This window comes from Zonotrichia albicollis, chromosome 35 (genome assembly GCF_047830755.1).
Source record: "Zonotrichia albicollis isolate bZonAlb1 chromosome 35, bZonAlb1.hap1, whole genome shotgun sequence".
Classification (NCBI taxonomy): domain Eukaryota; kingdom Metazoa; phylum Chordata; class Aves; order Passeriformes; family Passerellidae; genus Zonotrichia; species Zonotrichia albicollis.
This window is the reverse complement of record NC_133853.1, coordinates 3,494,226-3,513,379: the sequence shown is the minus strand read 5'-3', so window position 1 is coordinate 3,513,379 and position 19,154 is coordinate 3,494,226. Positions and strand designations below refer to the sequence as shown.

The 19,154-nt window shown below is 52.9% G+C and overlaps 1 protein-coding gene across 3 annotated transcripts; it reads left to right on the top strand.

The window, feature by feature from the left end:
* The first annotated feature begins 91 nt into the window (after positions 1–91).
* On the top strand, positions 92–13,148 carry LOC141725194 (antigen peptide transporter 2-like). 3 transcript variants are annotated; one of them, XM_074531389.1, is made up of 12 exons: positions 92–211; positions 1,038–1,594; positions 2,882–2,990; positions 3,068–3,198; positions 4,321–4,526; positions 5,088–5,285; positions 6,363–6,491; positions 6,572–6,760; positions 7,787–7,960; positions 8,787–8,946; positions 11,316–11,443; positions 12,394–13,148. In XM_074531389.1, exons 2-12 carry the CDS (start codon positions 1,093–1,095, stop codon positions 12,640–12,642), a joined length of 2,175 nt encoding a protein of 724 aa, XP_074387490.1. In that variant the 5' UTR covers positions 92–211; positions 1,038–1,092; the 3' UTR covers positions 12,643–13,148. The 3 variants fall into 3 exon arrangements, with proteins under 3 accessions (XP_074387490.1, XP_074387492.1, XP_074387491.1); XM_074531391.1 differs by lacking the exon at positions 92–211 and adding an exon at positions 716–747; XM_074531390.1 differs by lacking the exon at positions 92–211 and adding an exon at positions 815–890.
* The last annotated feature ends 6,006 nt before the right edge of the window (positions 13,149–19,154 follow it).

Here is a 19,154-nt window from a genome sequence, read left to right as displayed (position 1 = left end):
GGGTCTGGGCGGGGATGGGGGCGGGGCAGGACTGGGAGAGGGCGGGGCAGGGCGGGGAGAGGGCGGGGCAGGGCGGGGAGAGGGCGGGGCAGAGCGGGATGGGCGGGGGCTCGAAAGCGAAACCTTAACGGAGCTTTTGGGAGCTGAACTGGGAGCCCTGGTGTGGACTGGGGAGTGCCCCAGGCTGGACTGGGAGCCCTGGTGTGAACTGGTGAGTGCCCCAAGCTGGACTGGAGACATTGATGTGGACTGGGGAGTTGAGAGGGCTGAACGGGGAGCACCGTAGTCTAGACTGGGAGCACTGGTGTGGACTGGGGAGTGCCTTGTCTGGACTGTGGAGAGCCGCAAGCTCGACTGGGAGCACTGCTGGGGACTGGTGAGTGCCCCAAGCTGGACTGGAAACATTGATATGGACTGGAGAGTGCCCCAGGCTGAACTGGGAGCACTGGTGTGGGCTGGTGAGTGCCCCAAGCTGGACTGGAAACATTGATATGGACTGGAGAGTGCCCCAGGCTGGACTAGGAAGCGCCCCAGGCTTAACTGGGAGCACTGGTGTGGGCTGGTGAGTGCCTTGTCTGGACCGGAGAGTGCGCCAGGCTGAACTGGGAGCGCTGGTGTGGACTGGCAAGGGCCCCGAGCTGGACTGGGACCACTGGTGTGGACTAGAGAGTGCCCGAGGCTGAATTGGGAGCACTGGTGTGGCCTGGTGAGCTCAGGGAGCTGAACTGGGAGCACTGGTGTGGACTGGTGAGCTCAGGGGCCAGACTGGTATCATCGTACTCTAGACTGGGACCACCAGCATGGACTGGTGAGTGCCCCAAGCTGGACTGGAAACACTGATATGGCCTGGGCTGCTGAGAGGGCTGGACTGGGAGCACTGGTGTGGACTGGTGAGTGCCCCAGGCCGAACTGGGAGCACTGGTGTGGACTGCTGAGCTCAGGGGGCCAGACTGGGAGCACTGTAGCCTAGACTGGGAGCACTGGTGTGCACAGGGCAGCGCCCCAGTCCTAACTGGTTTTAACTGGTGTCTCCACAGGCTGTTGCTCGTTCCCCGGGAGCCCCACAGGAGCACCGTCCGTACCGGTCCCGCCATGGCGCTGCCGCCCGCCGCTCTCCTGCCCGGTGTGCTGCTGGTGGCCGACGCCCTGGCCCTGCTGTTCCTGGCGCCGCTGGTGCCGCTGCTGGCGCCGCTGGGCGCGCTGGGCGTGTGGCTCGAGGCCGCCCTGCGCTTGCCCGTCCTGGCCGCGGCCACCCGGCTGCCGTTCCCTCGCCGGCCCTCCGGAGCCACCGCGGCCGCCGTCACGGCCGCCGCCACCCCCGCGGTGTTCGGAACCTTCCGGAGCCTCCTGGGGCCGCCCGGCGCCGGCCCGGGGCTGTTGGCAGCCGCGGCGCCCGCCTGGCTCGGGGTCACCCACGCCGCTGCCGCCCTGGCCGTGCTGGCCTGGGCCGCGCCCCCGGCCCCCGGCAGCGTCCCCGAGACCCCCGGAGGTGTCCCCAAGGCCCCCGGCAGCGTCCGGCGCGCTCTGGCACTGACCTGGGAGCAGAGGAACGTCCTTGGAGCTGCTGTCCTCTGCCTCGTGCTGGCCGTCGTTGGTGGGTGACTGTCTTGGTTTAGGGCAAATTTGGGAGAAAACCTCCAAAAGGGGCCCCTGCAGAAAGCAAACCCACACAGCCTGTCCCCAAACCAGTTCGGGAAAGATTCCTCAGAGAGAAGTGGAAAGAACCTGTTCATTTAACAGGCAAAGCACACAAAATGAACAATACCAGATGACAACACTCTTTCACCACTCTGAAAAAGATGACAAATTCAGAAAGTCTCTCTTGGGGGTGGTCGCTCTGTTCTCAGTCCCTCTGGTCCTGGGGCTGCTGCTGCAGCCACAAGGTGCAAACTCTCGGTGTTCCCGGGTCCCGGTCCGGAGCAGGCTCAAGTAGGTCCCAAAAAGGGAAAGGAGAAACAGTCCAGGGAAAAATTCGGACTGCTTAGCTAAACTAAATAATGAGCGGAAACAAAAGCAAGAGCGAAGCAGGAGCAAAGCAGAAGCAAGAGAAAAGCAAAAAGCCAAGCAAAAAGCAAAAGCAGCACCGTGTAGTGCCCCGTGTCTGTGTCCTGCCAGCCGTGGGGGAGCGGCTGAGAGCAAAAAAAAAGTAAAACTTTTACTCTTCAGAGCCAGTCTTGAAGGCACAGAACATGATATCCAGCATAAACAGAACACACAGATGGGGATACAAACATCCTAACGTCACCTTAGGACATTGACATGTGGTGACAGGCGCTGACACCCCCAATTTGGGCTCTGCAGCCCCAAATTGGGAACCCCCCAATCTGGGATACCCCACCCAATTGGATGCTGGCGCCTTAAAATTGAGTGTTGAGCTCCTAAATAGGCGATGACCACCCTAAAATAGAGTGGTGACCCTCCTAAATTGTGAGTTGACCCCTTCAGTTGGGTGCTGACCCTGCAAAAATGGGGTGCTCACTTTCCAAATTGGGTTCTGACCCTGCAAACTTGACTGTTGGTCCCCCAAAATTGGGTGCTGACCATCAAACTTATGGACTGATGCCCAAAAATGGATGTTGACCTCTGAGACCTGGGATCTTAAGGTCCTGATCTCCTATGTTTAGCTTCTGATCCATAAAATTGTGTGCTGAACCCCCCCAAAATTGGTACTGACACTTTAAACTGGGTGTAAAATCCCTAAATTTTTCACCAAACCTCCAAAATTGGGTCCTGACCTCTCTAAATTGTCTCCTGCCCAAATCGTGTCCCACCTTTCCAAAATTAGATCCCCGCTTCCCAGGCTGGGTCCCGCCCCCCACAAATCAGGGTCCCCCTGTGTCAGTGGTCACACCCGTGGTGACGCAGCCTCGGTGACACCCAGGGGAGATGGCGGGGCCCTACGCCACCGGGAAGGTGCTGGATGCCATCGGGAGCGGGGACGGAGTCACCGCCGGAGCTGTCGGGATGGTGGCGGCTGCTGGAGCCACAAGGTGGGTGGCAGCGTTCCCCGGGCCTGGCCCCGTGTCCCCACCGTCCCTGATGTCACCGTGTCCCTGTGTCCCCACAGTGTGCTGTTTTCTGGCTGCCGGGGGTCTCTCTTCATGCTGTTGATGGCGCGTCTCCGTCAGAGCCTGAGCCTGCGGCTCTTTTCCCACCTGGTGCACCAAGACCTGGACTTCTTCCAGGGAACACCAGCAGGTAACGGGGCACGGCCCACCCCCATCCCACCCGACCCATCCCACCTGTTCCATCCCATCCCAGCTATTCTGTCATCCCAGTCCCATCCCCACCATCCCATCCCATCCCATCCCATCCCATCCCATCCCATCCCATCCCATCCCATCCCATCCCATTGATCATATCCCATCCCATCCCATTGATCCCATCGCATCATATCCCATCGCATCCCATCCCATCCCATTGATCCCATCCCATTGATCCAATCCCATTGATCCCATCCCATCCCATCCCATCCCATCCCATCCCATCCCATCCTATCCCATCCCATCCCATTGATCATATCCCATCCCCTTGATCCCATCCCATTGATCCCATCCCATTGATCCCATCGCATCGCATCCCATCCCATTCCATCCTACCCCATCCCATCCCATTCCATCCTACCCCATCCCATCCCATTGATCCCATCCCATCCCATCCTATCCCATCCCATCCCATTGATCCCATCCCATTGATCCCATCCCATTGATCATATCCCCTCCCATCCCGTCCCATCCCATTGATCATATCCCGTCCCATCCCATTGATCCCATCCCATTGATCCCATCCCATTGATCCTGTCCCATCCCATCCCATTGATCCCATCCCATTGATCCTATCCCATCCCATCCCATTGATCCCATCCCATTGATCCTATCCCATCCCATTGATCCCATCCCGTCCCATCTGCTTGTTATCCCATCCCACCACTCCATCCCCATAATTCCCATTCCCACCATCCCATCCAATTCCATCCTATGCCATCTTCCTGGCTTCGTTCTACTCCAGTGTTCCATCCTGTCCCCATCCCACTGTCCCACTCTAGCCACTGCTCTGTCCCCATTATTCTCACTCCCGTCCCTCCACCCTGTTGCGTATCCCCAGCTGCCTCCCACCATCCCATCACCCCATCCCACCATTTCCTTTCCCACCATCCCATCTCCCCTGTCCCACCCCATTCCACCCTGACCATCTCCACAGCCATTCCCATCATCCCATCCCACTGCTCCCCATCCCATCATTTCCATCCCGAATGGGATCATCCAGGATAGGATCATGGTCTCACCCACCACGATCCCAACCTCTTTTCCCACCCTACAGCTGAGCTCCTGGCTCAGTTTTCCATGGAAGTGCCACGGGTGTGCAGGGCAGCACCGAGTGGAGCCAACCAGCTGCTGCGGAGCCTGGTGATGGCCCTGGTGGTGGGGGGGTTCATGGTGGGGCTGGCACCGGGGCTGGCACTGCTGGCACTGCTGGAGGTGCCCCTTGGAATCGCCACGCGCCGCATCCAGAGCACCCGCAAACAGGTCAGGAGTGGGAGGGAAAGAGTGGGAGGGGACTGAAGAAAGGTGGGAATGGTGGAGCTGGGATGGAGGCTAGGGGAATGGGATGGTGGGGATGGGATGGGATGGGATGGGATGGAATGGGATGGAGAATGGAAAGGAGGACGATGGAGGTGGAAATGGTGGGATGAAAGGGGATGAAGACGAGGGGAATGGGATGATGGGGATGGGATGGAGAATGGAAAGGAGGATGATAAATGGTGGGGTGAAAGGGGATAAAGACCAGGGGAGTGGGATGGTGGGAGTGCTGACATGAGGATAGAACAAAATGGTCAAGATGGGAATGGTGTGGATGAGAAGAGAAGGATGAGATAAGGTGGGATGGTGGGTATGGGATGAGACCGTGGGGATGGGGATGGTGGGATTAGGACTGGGAGAATGGATGGGAATGGTGAGGGTGAGAGAGAAGGGCGTGGGATGGCAGGAATGCAATAGTGGGGATGCAGTGGGTGTGGTGGGATGGGATGTGGATGGTGGGCCAGGAAGGTGACCTGGGAAAGCTGGAGATTCCCATTGCTGCCACAGGCCCTTCAGCGATCCATGCTGGAAGCATCCGCCCGCACGGCCGCCGGGGTGCAGGAATCTGTTGCCGCCATCGAGACCATCCGAACCTTTTCGGCGGAGGAGGAGGAGGAGGAGCAGCACAGATGTAACCTGGCCAAGGAGCTGAGGCTGAAGGAGCAGATAGAGCTGGAGCTGGCAATCTTCGTCCTCGTCTACAGGGTCAGGGGGGGCTGGGAATGGGAACAGCAGGGAATGGGGATGCCAGGATCAGGGATGGGGATGCTGGGAATGGGGGTACTGGGAATGGGGACACTGGGAATGGGGGTACTGGGAATGAGGACACTGGGACCAGGAATGGGAAACCAGCGGCTGAGATGGGGACACTCAGAGTACAATGGGGACACCAGGAATGGGGACAACAGAACAGGGACATTGAGTTCAGGAGCAGGCATGGCAGGAATGGGAATGGTGACATTAGAAACAGGATGGCGACACTGGGATAAAGGTTGGGAACATCAGTGTGGTGGTGTTTGCAGGTCCCCAGGATGAGAAAAGAGACAGAATTCTTGACTTCTGTTTCAGAAGGCTGATTTATTATTTTATGATATATATTATATTAAAACAAAATTATATACTAAAGAAAGAGAAAAGAGACATTAGAAAGCTAGAAAGGAATGAATAATAAAATCTTGTGACTCACCAGAGAGTCTGACACAGCTGGACCTGTGATTGGTCATCAAGTAAAAACAACCACATGAGACCAATCAAAGATGGACCTGCTTCATTCCACAGCAGCAGATCATTATTGTTTACATTTCGTTTCTGAGGCCTCTCAGCTTCTCAGGAGAAAAATCCTGGTGAAAAGATTTTTCAGAAAATATGTCTGTGACACATCAGGATCAGGAACAGGGACATCAAGAGTGAGATGGGGACACCAGAACTGGAATGAAGCCACCAGGAACAGAGATGAGGCCACCAGGAACAGAGATAAAGACACAAAGGAGTGGGATGGGGACAGGCAGAATGGGGACACCAGGAGTGGATTGGGGGCAGATGGAATGGGGACACCAGGAGCGGATTGGGGACAGATGGAATGGGGACACCAGGAGTGGGTTGGATTGGGGGCAGATGGAATGGGGACACCAGGAGTGGATTGGGGGCAGATGGAATGGGGACACCAGGAGTGGGTTGGATTGGGGGCAGATGGAATGGGGACACCAGGAGTAGATTGGGGGCAGATGGAATGGGGACACCAGGAGTGGGTTGGGGGCAGCAATATCCCTGTCCCACCTACAGGTGATCAAACTGGCCATCCGGGTCATGGTGCTCTTCAGGAGCCACCAGCAGCTCCGTGACGGATCCATCACTCCTGGGGTCCTTGTCACCTTCCTGCTGTACCAGGACAGAGTTGGCAGCCATATCCAGGTGATCCCATGGAATGCACGTGTTTGTCCCTCCGACCGTGCTTCTGTCCATCCCGGTGACACCCCCTTCCTTCTCCCCAGGTGCTGCTCTATGGCTTCAATGAATTCCTGACCAATGCAGCTGCTGGACAGAGGATCTGGGAATACCTGGATCGGAAACCCGCAGGGAATGTCGGGGGGACGCGGGCGCCCCCCGGGCTTCAGGGCCACGTCACTTTTCAGAAGGTCTCCTTCGCATATCCTGGAAATCCAGAGCGCCCTGTGCTAAAGGTGGGTCTGAGGGCAGGTGGGGTTTCCCAGGGGTGGGAATTTTGGCATCACCTGCTGTCACGATCTGTCCTTATGAACGGGTTTCTTGATAGTTCATGGATTGATCTCAGGGTGCAAAAAAACCAACATGGCACAGGGGGTTTGCAGTAATAAAACAAATGCAGATTTATTGAATGACCACAACAAAATGCAATAGAGGGATTAAGGGAGAGAAGAAGATAGAGAAAAGAGAGAGAGTAAAGGAGGGGGATATAGCTACGAAACGCAGAGACGAAATCCTTTGGTCCAGTCCGGTTGAGGATCCGCCTGTTACCTCGGGGACATCTCAGGGTTGCAGTCCATCTGGACCCCAATTATACTCTTTTTTGATGGAGGAAGGGGAATGGATTTTGCAACCGAGTCAAAGGTAGTTTATTGTATCTTCGGGGAGGAAAGAATAATGTTTGGAAAAGGGTACACACAGTCCATGTTCAGCAGTGGGCGTGAGCCATTGTTTTCATGGTCCACTGCTCACACCTGCAACATCCATCTCGCTTTGGTCAGCTTGCCTCCCCCACACACCTCTCCCAGGTTGGGGGTCTCAGTCCCAGTCCTTGGAAAGAGTGTGGGGGCGCCTTTTCACATGGGGGTTTCATGTCTCGGTCTTTGATGGAGCGGCTTCTTACATCTCAGTCCGTCTGTCACGGCAGTTGTAAGACGAGTGAGGGGTCTTCTGTGGGGGACCACCCAAAACTCAGGAGAAGTCCAGCCAGGCAAAGAGGGGACAGCTTCCAAGGCTACTGTTGCAAAAAGGCAACGTGCCCCCTTCTTCTTCTCATTGGGCTCAGTGCAGCATGTAGTAAATACACCTGTGGACAACAGCTTAACAATGCTCTCAGGTCTCGGGGCCTTGTTGGCATGTGACTTTTTCTCCTTCAGAACCAGAGATTTTAGACAGTGGGGACTCTTCAGTGGTCCCCCAATGACGATGGTGAGGCAGATGAGGAATATTTCAGACAGACTCTCACACCTGCCCCCATCCCACAGGACGTGAGCTTCGAGGTGCGCTCCGGGGAGGTGACGGCGCTGGCGGGGCCCAACGGCAGCGGGAAGAGCACGGCCGTGGCGCTGCTGGAGCGGCTGCGGGATCCTGGCAGCGGGACGGTGCTGCTGGATGGGATCCCACTGCCAGAGTATGAACACCAGTACCTGCACCGCAAGGTGGGACAGCACGGACACTGGGAACACTGGGCGTGGAATGGGGAAAATGGGGACAGGGGTCTGGGGACACTGAAATGGAGCTGGGACCATGGGACAGCAGAGACACTGGGAATGCTGGGCATGGAATGGGGAAAATGGGGACAGGGGTCAGGGGACAATTGTGATGGTGTTCACAGGGGTTTTTGGATGAGGGAAGAGACAAGGATTTGACTCCATGCTTCAGAAGGCTTGATTTATTATTTTATGATATATACATTACATTAAAGGTATACTGAAGGAACAGAAGAAAGGATTTCATCAGAAGGCCGGCTAAGAATAGAATAGGAAAGAATGATAACAAAGGCTTGTGACTTGGCTCTTGTCTGCGCCAGCTGGGTGTGATTTGCCATTAATTACAAGCATCCAGCACGGGCCCATCACAGATGCACCTGTTGCATTCCACAACAGCAGATAATCAATGTTTACATTTTGTTCCTGAGGCCTCTCTCAGCTTCTCAGGAGGAAAAATCCTAAGGAAAGGATTTTCCATAAAAGATATCTGCGACAGACAATGAAATGGAACTGGGACCACTGGAGCATGGGACCACAAATGGGGATACTGGGAAGAGGATGGGGACAAGAAGAAATGGGATAGGAACACTGGGAAATGGGATGGGGATGACAGGAATGGGGATGGGAAAAGCGGGAAGTCAGGGGTGGGGACACTGGGGACACAGATGGGGAGAATGGGATCAGGGATAGACACTATGGGGACACCAAGGTGGGATGGGGTCATGGAACAGGGGTGGGGACACCAGGAGCATGACAGGGCTTGGTGCTGGGGCAGGTGGTGCTGGTGGAGCAGGATCCCGTCCTGTTTTCTGGAACGATCCGTGAGAACGTCCTGCTGGGGCTGGAGCGCTGCGGAGAGTCAGAGCTGCGGGAGGCGGCCACGGCTGCTGGAGCCATGGAGCTCATCCAGGGGCTGGAGCAGGGCTGGGACACGGGTGAGAGCCAGGGGGATGGATGGGGCAGCCTGGGGAACATCCCCCTGATCCCAGGATCCTCGGGCAGCGATGGGAGAGCGGGGTGGGTGGCACATGGTGGGGTGTGTGGGGGATCCCTGAGGTCACATCCCACTGATCCCATGGGATTGCTCATGTAGGTCACATCCCACTGATCCCATGGGATTGGTCACCATGCAGGTCAGACCCAACTGATCCCATGGGATTGCTCATGTAGGTCAGACCCCACTGATCCCATGGGATTGCTCATGTAGGTCAGACCCCACTGATCCCATGGGATTGCTCATGTAGGTCAGATCCCACTGATCCCATGGGATTGCTCACCATGCTGTTCACATCCCACTGATCCCATGGGATTGCTCATGCAGGTCACATCCCACTGATCCCATGGGATTGCTCACCATGCAGGTCAGACCCCACTGATCCCATGGGATTGCTCACCATGCACGTCAGATCCCACTGATCCCATGGGATTTCTCACCACACAGGTCAGATCCCACTGATCCCATGGGATTGCTCACGCAGGTCAGACCCCACTGATCCCATGGGATGTCTCACGCAGGTCAGACCCCACTGATCCCATGGGATTGCTCACCATGAAGGTCAGATCCCACTGATCCCATGGGATTGCTCACGCAGGTCAGACCCCACTGATCCCATGGGATTGCTCACCACGCAGGTCAGATCCCACTGATCCCATGGGATTGCTCACCATGCACGTCAGACCCCACTGATCCCATGGGATTGCTCACCATGCACGTCAGACCCCACTGATCCCATGGGATGTCTCATGCAGGTCAGACCCCACTGATCCCATGGGATTGCTCACCATGCAGGTCACATTCCACTGATCCCATGGGATTGCTCACCATGCAGGTCAGACCCCACTGATCCCATGGGATTGCTCACCATGCACGTCAGACCCCACTGATCCCATGGGATGTCTCATGCAGGTCAGACCCCACTGATCCCATGGGATGTCTCATGCAGGTCAGACCCCACTGATCCCATGGGATTGCTCACCATGCAGGTCACATTCCACTGATCCCATGGGATTGCTCACCATGCACGTCAGACCCCACTGATCCCATGGGATTGCTCACCATGCACGTCAGACCCCACTGATCCCATGGGATGTCTCATGCAGGTCAGACCCCACTGATCCCATGGGATTGCTCACCATGCAGGTCACATTCCACTGATCCCATGGGATTGCTCACCATGCAGGTCAGACCCCACTGATCCCATGGGATTGCTCACGCAGGTCAGACCCCACTGATCCCATGGGATTGCTCACACAGGTAACATCCCACTGATCCCATGGGATTGCTCACCACACAGGTCAGATCCCACTGATCCCATGGGATTGCTCACCACGCAGGTCAGACCCCACTGATCCCATGGGATTGCTCATGCAGGTCACATCCCACTGATCCCATGGGATTGCTCATGTAGGTCAGACCCCACTGATCCCATGGGATGTCTCATGTAGGTCAGATCCCACTGATCCCATGGGATTTCTCACCACGCAGGTCAGATCCCACTGATCCCATGGGATTGCTCACCATGCAGGTCAGACCCCACTGATCCCATGGGATGTCTCATGTAGGTCAGATCCCACTGATCCCATGGGATTTCTCACCACGCAGGTCAGATCCCACTGATCCCATGGGATTGCTCACCATGCAGGTCAGACCCCACTGATCCCATGGGATTGCTCACCATGCACGTCAGACCCCACTGATCCCATTGGATTGCTCACACAGGTAACATCCCACTGATCCCATGGGATTGCTCACCATGCAGGTCAGACCCCACTGATCCCATGGGATTTCTCACCACACAGGTCAGATCCCACTGATCCCATGGGATTGCTCACGCAGGTCAGACCCCACTGATCCCATGGGATTGCTCACACAGGTAACATCCCACTGATCCCATGGGATTGCTCACCACACAGGTCAGATCCCACTGATCCCATGGGATTGCTCACCACGCAGGTCAGATCCCACTGATCCCATGGGATTGCTCACCCGGGTCAGATCCCACTGATCCCATGGGATGTCTCATGTAGGTCAGACCCCACTGATCCCATGGGATTGCTCACCATGCACGTCAGACCCCACTGATCCCATGGGATTGCTCACACAGGTAACATCCCACTGATCCCATGGGATTGCTCACACAGTGGTGACGGAGTGTGGGGGGCAGGGGAAAGGGGAGGAACCTCTCGTGCTGGGATCCCGCTGATCCCAGGGTCCCCCCGCAGAGGTGGGGGAGTGTGGGGGGTGGGAGAAGAGGGGAGCACTGCAGGGCTGCACCCCACTGATCCCCCGTGGTCGCTCCCGCAGAGGTGGGGGAGCGCGGCGGGCGGCTGGCGGCCGGGGAGCGGCGCCGCGTGGCCCTGGCCCGGGCTCTGCTCCGGCGTCCGGCCGTGCTCATCCTGGACGAGGCGCTGGATGATGGAGATGATGGAGCGGTGAGCGGGGTGGGGTGGAGGGAGTTGGTCTGGGTAGGGGTGCAGTTGGTGAAAATGGGGTGTGAGGGGATGGCTGGGATGGCTGGAATGGGATTGGAGAGATGAGGTGGTGGCAATAAGGGATAATGATTGGCATGGAGTGGGAATGATGTGATGAAGGCAGGGATTGGATGGGGTGGTGTGGGTCAACGAGGTGGAGAAATAGGACAGGATAGTAGGGTGGGATAGAGACCAGGGGTGTAGGATGGCAGGAAAGTAGAATCAAAGGATGAAGACAAGGAGATACGATAGGGTGGGGTGGGAATGAAAGGGATGGGAATGCTGGGATGAGGACAGAGATGGAGTGCACTGGGAAGGGTTGGAGTGGTAGGAGTAGGATGGGATGGGACAGTGGGAATGGGGATGGTGTGGGCAGGATGGCAGAGTGGGCATGGGGATGGGATGGAGAACAGGGAGGTGGGATGGTAAGAACAGCATGATGGGATTAGGGTGGGACTGAGAGTGGGGTGGGATTGGTTGGTCGGGACTGGGTGGGATCAGGTGGGACAGGGTAGGACTGAGTTGGATGGGTTGGGATGGGATTTCTCTGAGCTGGATGGGTTGGGATGAGCTGGATGAGTTGGGATGAGCTGGATGGTTTGGGATGAGCGTTCTCTGAGCTGGATGGGTTGGGATGAGCTGGATGGGTTGGGATGAGCGTTCTCTGAGCTGGATGGTTTGGGATGAGCTGGATGGGTTGGGATGAGCTGGATGTGTTGGGATGAGTGTTCTCTGAGCTGGATGGGTTGGGATGAGCGTTCTCTGAGCTGGATGGGTTGGGATGAGCTGGATGGGTTGGGATGAGCATTCTCTGAGCTGGATGGTTTGGGATGAGAGTTCTCTGAGCTGGATGGGTTGGGATGAGCGTTCTCTGATCTGGATGGGTTGGCATGCGCGTTCTCTGGCCGCAGGCACAGCGCTGGGTGCGCACTGGGCTGGCCCAGACCGTGCTGGTCGTGTCCCACCGGCCGCGGGTGCTGGACGGCGCCGATCGCGTGGTGCTGCTGGAGCGCGGGACTGTGATGGAGACGGGAACACCAGCAGAGCTGCGGGAACGCGGCGGCGCCTACAGCCGCCTGCTCCTTGGAGGAGGCAGCACCGGGCAGCCCGAGGGCCCCGGGACGGGCAGCGAGCAGGGGGCTGCATCTGGCAGGGAATGAAGGGGAATCAGCCCCACTGTCCCCATTCCCGGTGTTTGTGTCACCAGCCAGCTCCTGGTGTCCCCAGTCACGGTGTCCTGTGAATCCCTTCTCCCCACATCCTCAGGATCCCAACTCCCTGTGTCCCCCATGTCCTCCCCACTGTGTCCCCCAGGTCTGCCCATTCCCTGGATGTGTGTGTATCCCCTGTATCCACCCTGTCCCCATGATCCCTGGTCCCCGTGTCTGCTCCTGGACATGGGGCACAGGGTAGGAAATCAATCCCAAGGAATGGATCTGGGCATGGGGGTCACGTCCTCATCTCACTCCTGCTGTGCTCACTCCAAGCTCCTGGTGTCCCCAGTCCTTTCCCAGTGTCCCCATCCCCAGTGTCTTTATCCCAGTTCCCAATGTCCCCTTTTCTATTCCTCATTCCCTGAGAGGAAGTGCTGGGCACTGGAGGATGGGACTGAGATTTATTGCCCAAACCAGGGTATTTATACATGAGAAATAAAACATTTTGAACAACTGCAATTCTTGTGTTGAAAACATGGGAAAACAGGAAGTCAGTCTGTTGGGAAGGGCTGCTGTGTGATGAGTGGGAGCGGCAGGATGAGCTCTGCCAGCAATTTGTGGCGTTCTGCAGGGAGAGGGAAGGGGTTGGACCTGCACCATGGATCATTCAGCTGGTGATGAGAGTAAGAGTTGGTGTCACCCTGTCCCTGTCCCCATCCCATGAGTTGGATCTGGCTGAAGAGCCCACAGAGAGCAAGGATCCCACCAGGTCCTACTGCATCCCTTGTACCTCAGTCCTGCTCCACCAACACCACCTGATCTGTTTTGGAATCCCCTCAGTCCTGTTCTGGAATCCCACTCCAATGCTGCCCCATCCATCCATCCATCCCAGCTGATCCTGCTCTGGAGTCCAGCCCAGATACACTTTGGAATTCTACCTGATCCTGATCTGGAATCATGCCCTGCTCTGGAATCCTGCCCTATATCCCTTCTGGAATCCCGCACAGATTCCCCTCTGTACCTGTGCTCAAGCAATTTGGTTTCTCTGCCTGTTTCTGCAGAATGAGAGGATCCATGAGATTCCAGCACGGATCACACACCAGGATTCACCTGCATGGAGGTGATCCAGAGCTGGATCTGCCTCTGTGTTAGCTCACGTGTGGAGGGTGAGGGGCACAGGAGACAGACACCACTTACCCTGATGTTTGTGTGGCAAGAGAGGATTTTGTTTTCCACTCCCTCCTTTATATAGAGCATTTGAAAGGCCTGGTCTGGATGCTCTCATTGGTTTGAACTCCACACCCCTTTGGGTCCTGGGCCACTGAGATGCCTGCAGGCTTCTGAGAGATCAAATTGGCCAAAGCCCTTGTCACTGAGCCCAGGGGCTGGCAAGGTGACACCAACATCTCACCTTTTCTTTTCTATAAATTTTGATTTGCATTATAGCTGCAGCATTTATGTCCAGGAACTGCTGGGGAGAGCTCAGGTAAATATGCCCCAGGCATTTGGCTTATAGGTTACAGATTGCCACTTACTTGTAAAAACAACAAAGCATTTAAGCCTTGAAGAAAATAAAACAGTCTGTAAGAACAAGAATCGTTCAACCCTTATTAAAGAAAGAAAAAAACCACAAAAACTAGGAAACAATCTGTAGGCAAGGAAAACAGTTTGTAAACAGGGAGATAATTTATAAACAGATGAATCTTTCTGTGAGATGCAGTCCCAGATTTCCATGAGGTTGTCATCAATCACTGATCACACGGCTCTGTGTCTGCTGAGGGTTGATCAGGAGGTGCTGTCAGGATGCAGAGCAGGCTGGATGCATCTGGCAGGTACCCAATGTGTCCCACTGTCTGTTGGAACACATGAATGTCCCCAAGCCCAGGGAATGAGATCCCAGGGACCCCCCCCCATGTATTGGTAAGGAGGTCTCGTGCCATTCCCTTGGATTTGGGCAGCTGAACATCACACGATTGCATTGATAAGGAGTGATTTGGCATAACTGGGTTCTGGGATTTTCCTAATACTGTTAAGTGATTTAATGTGTATAGAGCTTTAGCTATTCTACTCGGTGGGGTCTCACCACATCCCTCCCTTTTGTTTATTAACTATACCTTTTCAGGCACCGTGTGCTCTTTCCACTATTGCTTGTCCAGCTGGTAAATGAGGGATGCTGGTTTGGTCTGATACACCCCAGAGCTGTAGAAATTGCCTGGTTTTCTGGGAAGTGTAGCAGGCCCTTTATCAGTTTGGATGGTTTGAGGAATGCAAACCAAGGCTGCAAAAGCTGATTGCCAGTGTACCACGGGACCCAGTCCCCTGTGCCCTGTGTGTACTGTAGCCCATATTGCTGAGGAAAAGGTGCCAATTCAGACACAGGTGTGTTTTAAATGGCCGAAATCAGGGATGTGTGTGACATCAATTTGCCAGATTTGCAAAGCACACAGTCCAGGAGGGTTCGCTCCCATCTGCAATGGTGCAGCGTGACCTTGACAGCACAGATGCTAACAATATTACAAACCTCTGTGTTAGACAGTTGAAATTGCTGTTGTAAAGCTCAAGCATCTTGGTGGAAAAACCTGTGCAATGTCTTTGTTTGTGAAAGCTTACACAGCCTGAGGGTCTTTTGGGGGTCCCAGGGGTGAATCTATGATGCTCATATCCCCATTTGTCTGAAATAAGCTTTGCACCTTTAAGGCTGGTTCTGAGAACAGAGAGGGAGGAAGAAGAAGCACGGAGTTTGTTTTCCAAACCTCTCTCACTCCTCCACATTCCGGCTCCTCTGTTGTCTGTGGACAGACAGACAGCGGGACAGAGCCCTCCTTTGCTTTTAGTCAGTTTTAGCTAGCAGAGGAAGAGGAGTTCCCTGGACTGTGGGTTTTGGTTTTCCTTTTCTTTGGACTTGTCCAAACCTGCTCTGCACTGAACACCTGTGCCCCACCGGGGCTGGGCTACGGCATTTCCAGCACCAGAGAGACTGATAAGAGACTCATAAGTGACTGATAAGAGACTGAGCGAGCCAAGCTAAAGCCCACGGAGGGACTTTGTGAGTTTGTCATCTCTTTTGGAGCAGTTTTATTGTTTAATACTGTTAATTTTTGGGGTTGGTGAGTGCTTTGCCTGTTAAATAAACAGTTTTTTCCACTTCTCTCAAAGGAAATACTTATCCAGAATCAGTTGGAGGAGAGGCCGCTTGACTTTGCTCTTCTACAGGAAACACCTTTAGAGGTTTTTCTCCCAAAACTGCCCTAAACCAGGACATTGGCTTTGAAGGTCCCACTGGCCACGTCCATCTCTAGAAGTCACTGAGTGTCTGGTGGCCAGAAATACCTCCAAAAATCAGGAATTCCAAAAACCTCTCCCAGGAGTGCCCCATTTCCAGTGTCCTTATTTTGGGGTTATGTGGGTCCCTCTTCTCAGAGCTCTGCTCTGGGGGGTCTTGGGCATCCTCCCTCTCCCAGGTCCTGCTCAGGCATGCTGAGGGGGTTTTGGGGGTCCCAGGGCTCACCCTCCCCTGATTCTGTGGAAATTGTTTTTGTGATTCATGTCAATTGGCAATGGAATCAGCAAATCCTTCTATCTGCTGTGTCCAAAAGAGACACAAAGAAAAGTTTTGAAACTTTATGACCAAATAGCCAAATAAAACATCAAAATCAAAGAAGCATAGTAGAGCAAAAGAGATGAGGCAGCAAGATGACTGATGCTTAGAATAAATTAGAGGAAGTTGGGGTAAAGCTAAGAGATATTGCAACAAAGCAATTAAAAGCTTATGTATAATAAAAAGCTTGATGCACTTGACAAAATCATGTAGCAGATATCAGTCTCAGACCTCCCTCCAGATGACCACAACAACGATAGGAATCAATGACCACCTGGAAAGATGATGAAATTGGTGCTCCCAGCTTACTGGTATTTGCTGATTTGGACTAACCAAGCGCATTGGAAAATGCTTTGTAGGCTAAAAGCAGTATATGTACTTTACTGAACTCTGTGTGCTGTGAGTGGGGCAGTGACTCCCCGGCCACCCAGCGCTGCCTGCGTGCTTGCTTTAAAATAAAAGGTATAGAAGTAAAATTCGGGTTGGCTATTGAAATTGTATATCAGGTGTTCCAGGGTCCCCTTTCTCCAGCATCCCCCCACTCCAGGCACTCAGCACTTCCCCTGCTCCCCTTTGCACTCCTGAGAGATCCAAAAATATCCCCTCATCAAATAAATTAAAAATACCTCTCTCAGGACACTGAAATATAGTTGGGACTCGACTCCTGTGAAAAACGCCAATCACTGGTTTTTGAAATTTTAAAAGTTTAATAGTAATAAAATGGTTATAAAAATAGTAATACAATTAGTGCAATAATAATTTGGACAATTTGAATTAGGACAATACAAAACAAATACAAAGAGTTACGGATGTCCGGGTACCTTTTTCTGGGCAGTACGAGCCCGAAAAAGGACACCCGTTAACAAAGGATTAACCCTTAAAAGCAATAGCCTGTTGCATATTCATACACTTCATACGTGATGCATAAATTCCATTCAAACACAGGATTCTGTCTGGCCATCATCAACTTCTTCCTTCTAATCCTAACAGTGTCTTCGAGGCAGAAAGAAATTCATTTCTTCTGATAAGAGGGCAATAAATTCTTTTCTCTGAAAGATTTAGGTGTCCTGTGGCTGCCATCTAGTGCAAGAGCCTCATTCCTTTCTTTAAAAAAACCCACTAACATAGTTCTTATTTTAACTACAAGAGTTACCTTTTAATTACAAGACTACATTTATTATTAAAATGTTAATAGAGCACTACTAATCAATACATCAAAATACATATGGTAATTGTGGGACTCCATAACAGAGTTTAGAGAGTTAGAGAGTTTTGGGAAGGCTGCAAAATGCAGGCCTCAGATACAGCAGAACTGTGAGTAGAGTTAAAGCAATGAGATAGTGTAATGAATATGAAGCTTGACTAGGCCAGTATTCAAGCAGCAATCAATTTATTATTTAATATGGTAAAGTGTGAGCAATACAGCACTGGGTACAGTGGGGGAAGTTTTCCCTCCAACTGCACACCGATAATTGATGATTACAGGTATTTATAGGGGTACTCATCAGCTTTTTCAGCAGTTTCTATTCCAATTTTTTTACTCATCAGCAATTTTTATTCCAAATTATTACATCACAATTCTATACACTATTGTGATCTTAGTTTTTCAGGATGTATCTCAAAAGGATACGCCCTGGATGGTGACGGTCCAGTTTCTGAAAGAAGAAAGACGAATCCCATCTGGTGGGGTCCAGCTCCCAGATGTGGATCCACCTTTTAATTGCAGAGACTCTAAATCTCCTAACAGTGATGTCCAGCTTCCCTTTGGTAGAAACCATAAACCCTTGAGGTGATGTTCATCTTCCTTTCTCAAGCTGTTTTTCTCTGCTTCAATAAGGCGTGAGATAAGCATATTTCCTTTATATATATTCCAAAGCTACAGTTTCAAGGATACAAGTAATATTCTAAAATTATACTTCAAAAGGTTATTATTGCAGACCAAGTAATATTCTAAAATTATACTTCAAAAGGTTATTATTGCAGAGTTCTTTATGGATTAAATGCAAGCAAAAAGCAACATCCTTAACACTTTAATTCCAATGCTCCTAAATCAACCAGGGTTAATTGCAAACAAGAGATAGGTTCAAAGGTCTTTCTCCATGCTTTATTTTCCTCAGTTATTATTAGAATTCACAGCTCTCCCATTGTCAGAGCCCACACATTTCGCACTCACAAATACACACGTCGCCTGTTTGTACCTGACACAAAACACAGCTTTGTATTTCACAATAGGTCAGCAGAAAAACTATTTAAACTGTAGAAAAAACAAGGGCAAATAGAACAATGGCCAATGTTTTAACATTTGTCTGAATAGCTCTCTAAGCTGCAGAAAGTTTATATAGCGAGATATTAGGAAGTCTGAAGTTTAATAATGGAGATCTGTGCATGGTGTTTTAAGGCTTACAAGCAGGTATTGTATTCAAAATAAACAAGCATTGTTTTAACCAAAGGTACGTGTGCTTATGGTGATTGGATAGAACTACTGTCAATGCGCTTTTGCTTTGTGTGATTGGTTAAGAAGCTTATAAAGTAAGTTGTAACATTAAGTTTTTTGGCCGGCTGCCTGGAATGTGAGCTGCTAGCACCTTCCCTTTGTCATAATAATGTAATGAGACTGATGCTGAAAAATAAGCAGCTCGAAGCACTTTCCACAGCAGCCCCGTCTCGTTTGCATCTGTAAATAACCCCCCTTGCCGGCGTCAAAAATTATCTACATAGAGCCGTATAATATGCACTTTTCACAACTCCGGAATCGGCAGGGCCCAAACCACAGCAAAATCCCCCTCCAACCCCTCAAAAAACCCTCCCGGAGCTGCCGCGATTGACTCGGGGCGAGCTTCTCCTCCGCGCTCCCCTAGGGATGCGGGGCAATGCGGTGCTGCCGGGCCTGCGGGCTCAGCGGCATCGCCGTGGGACCCCC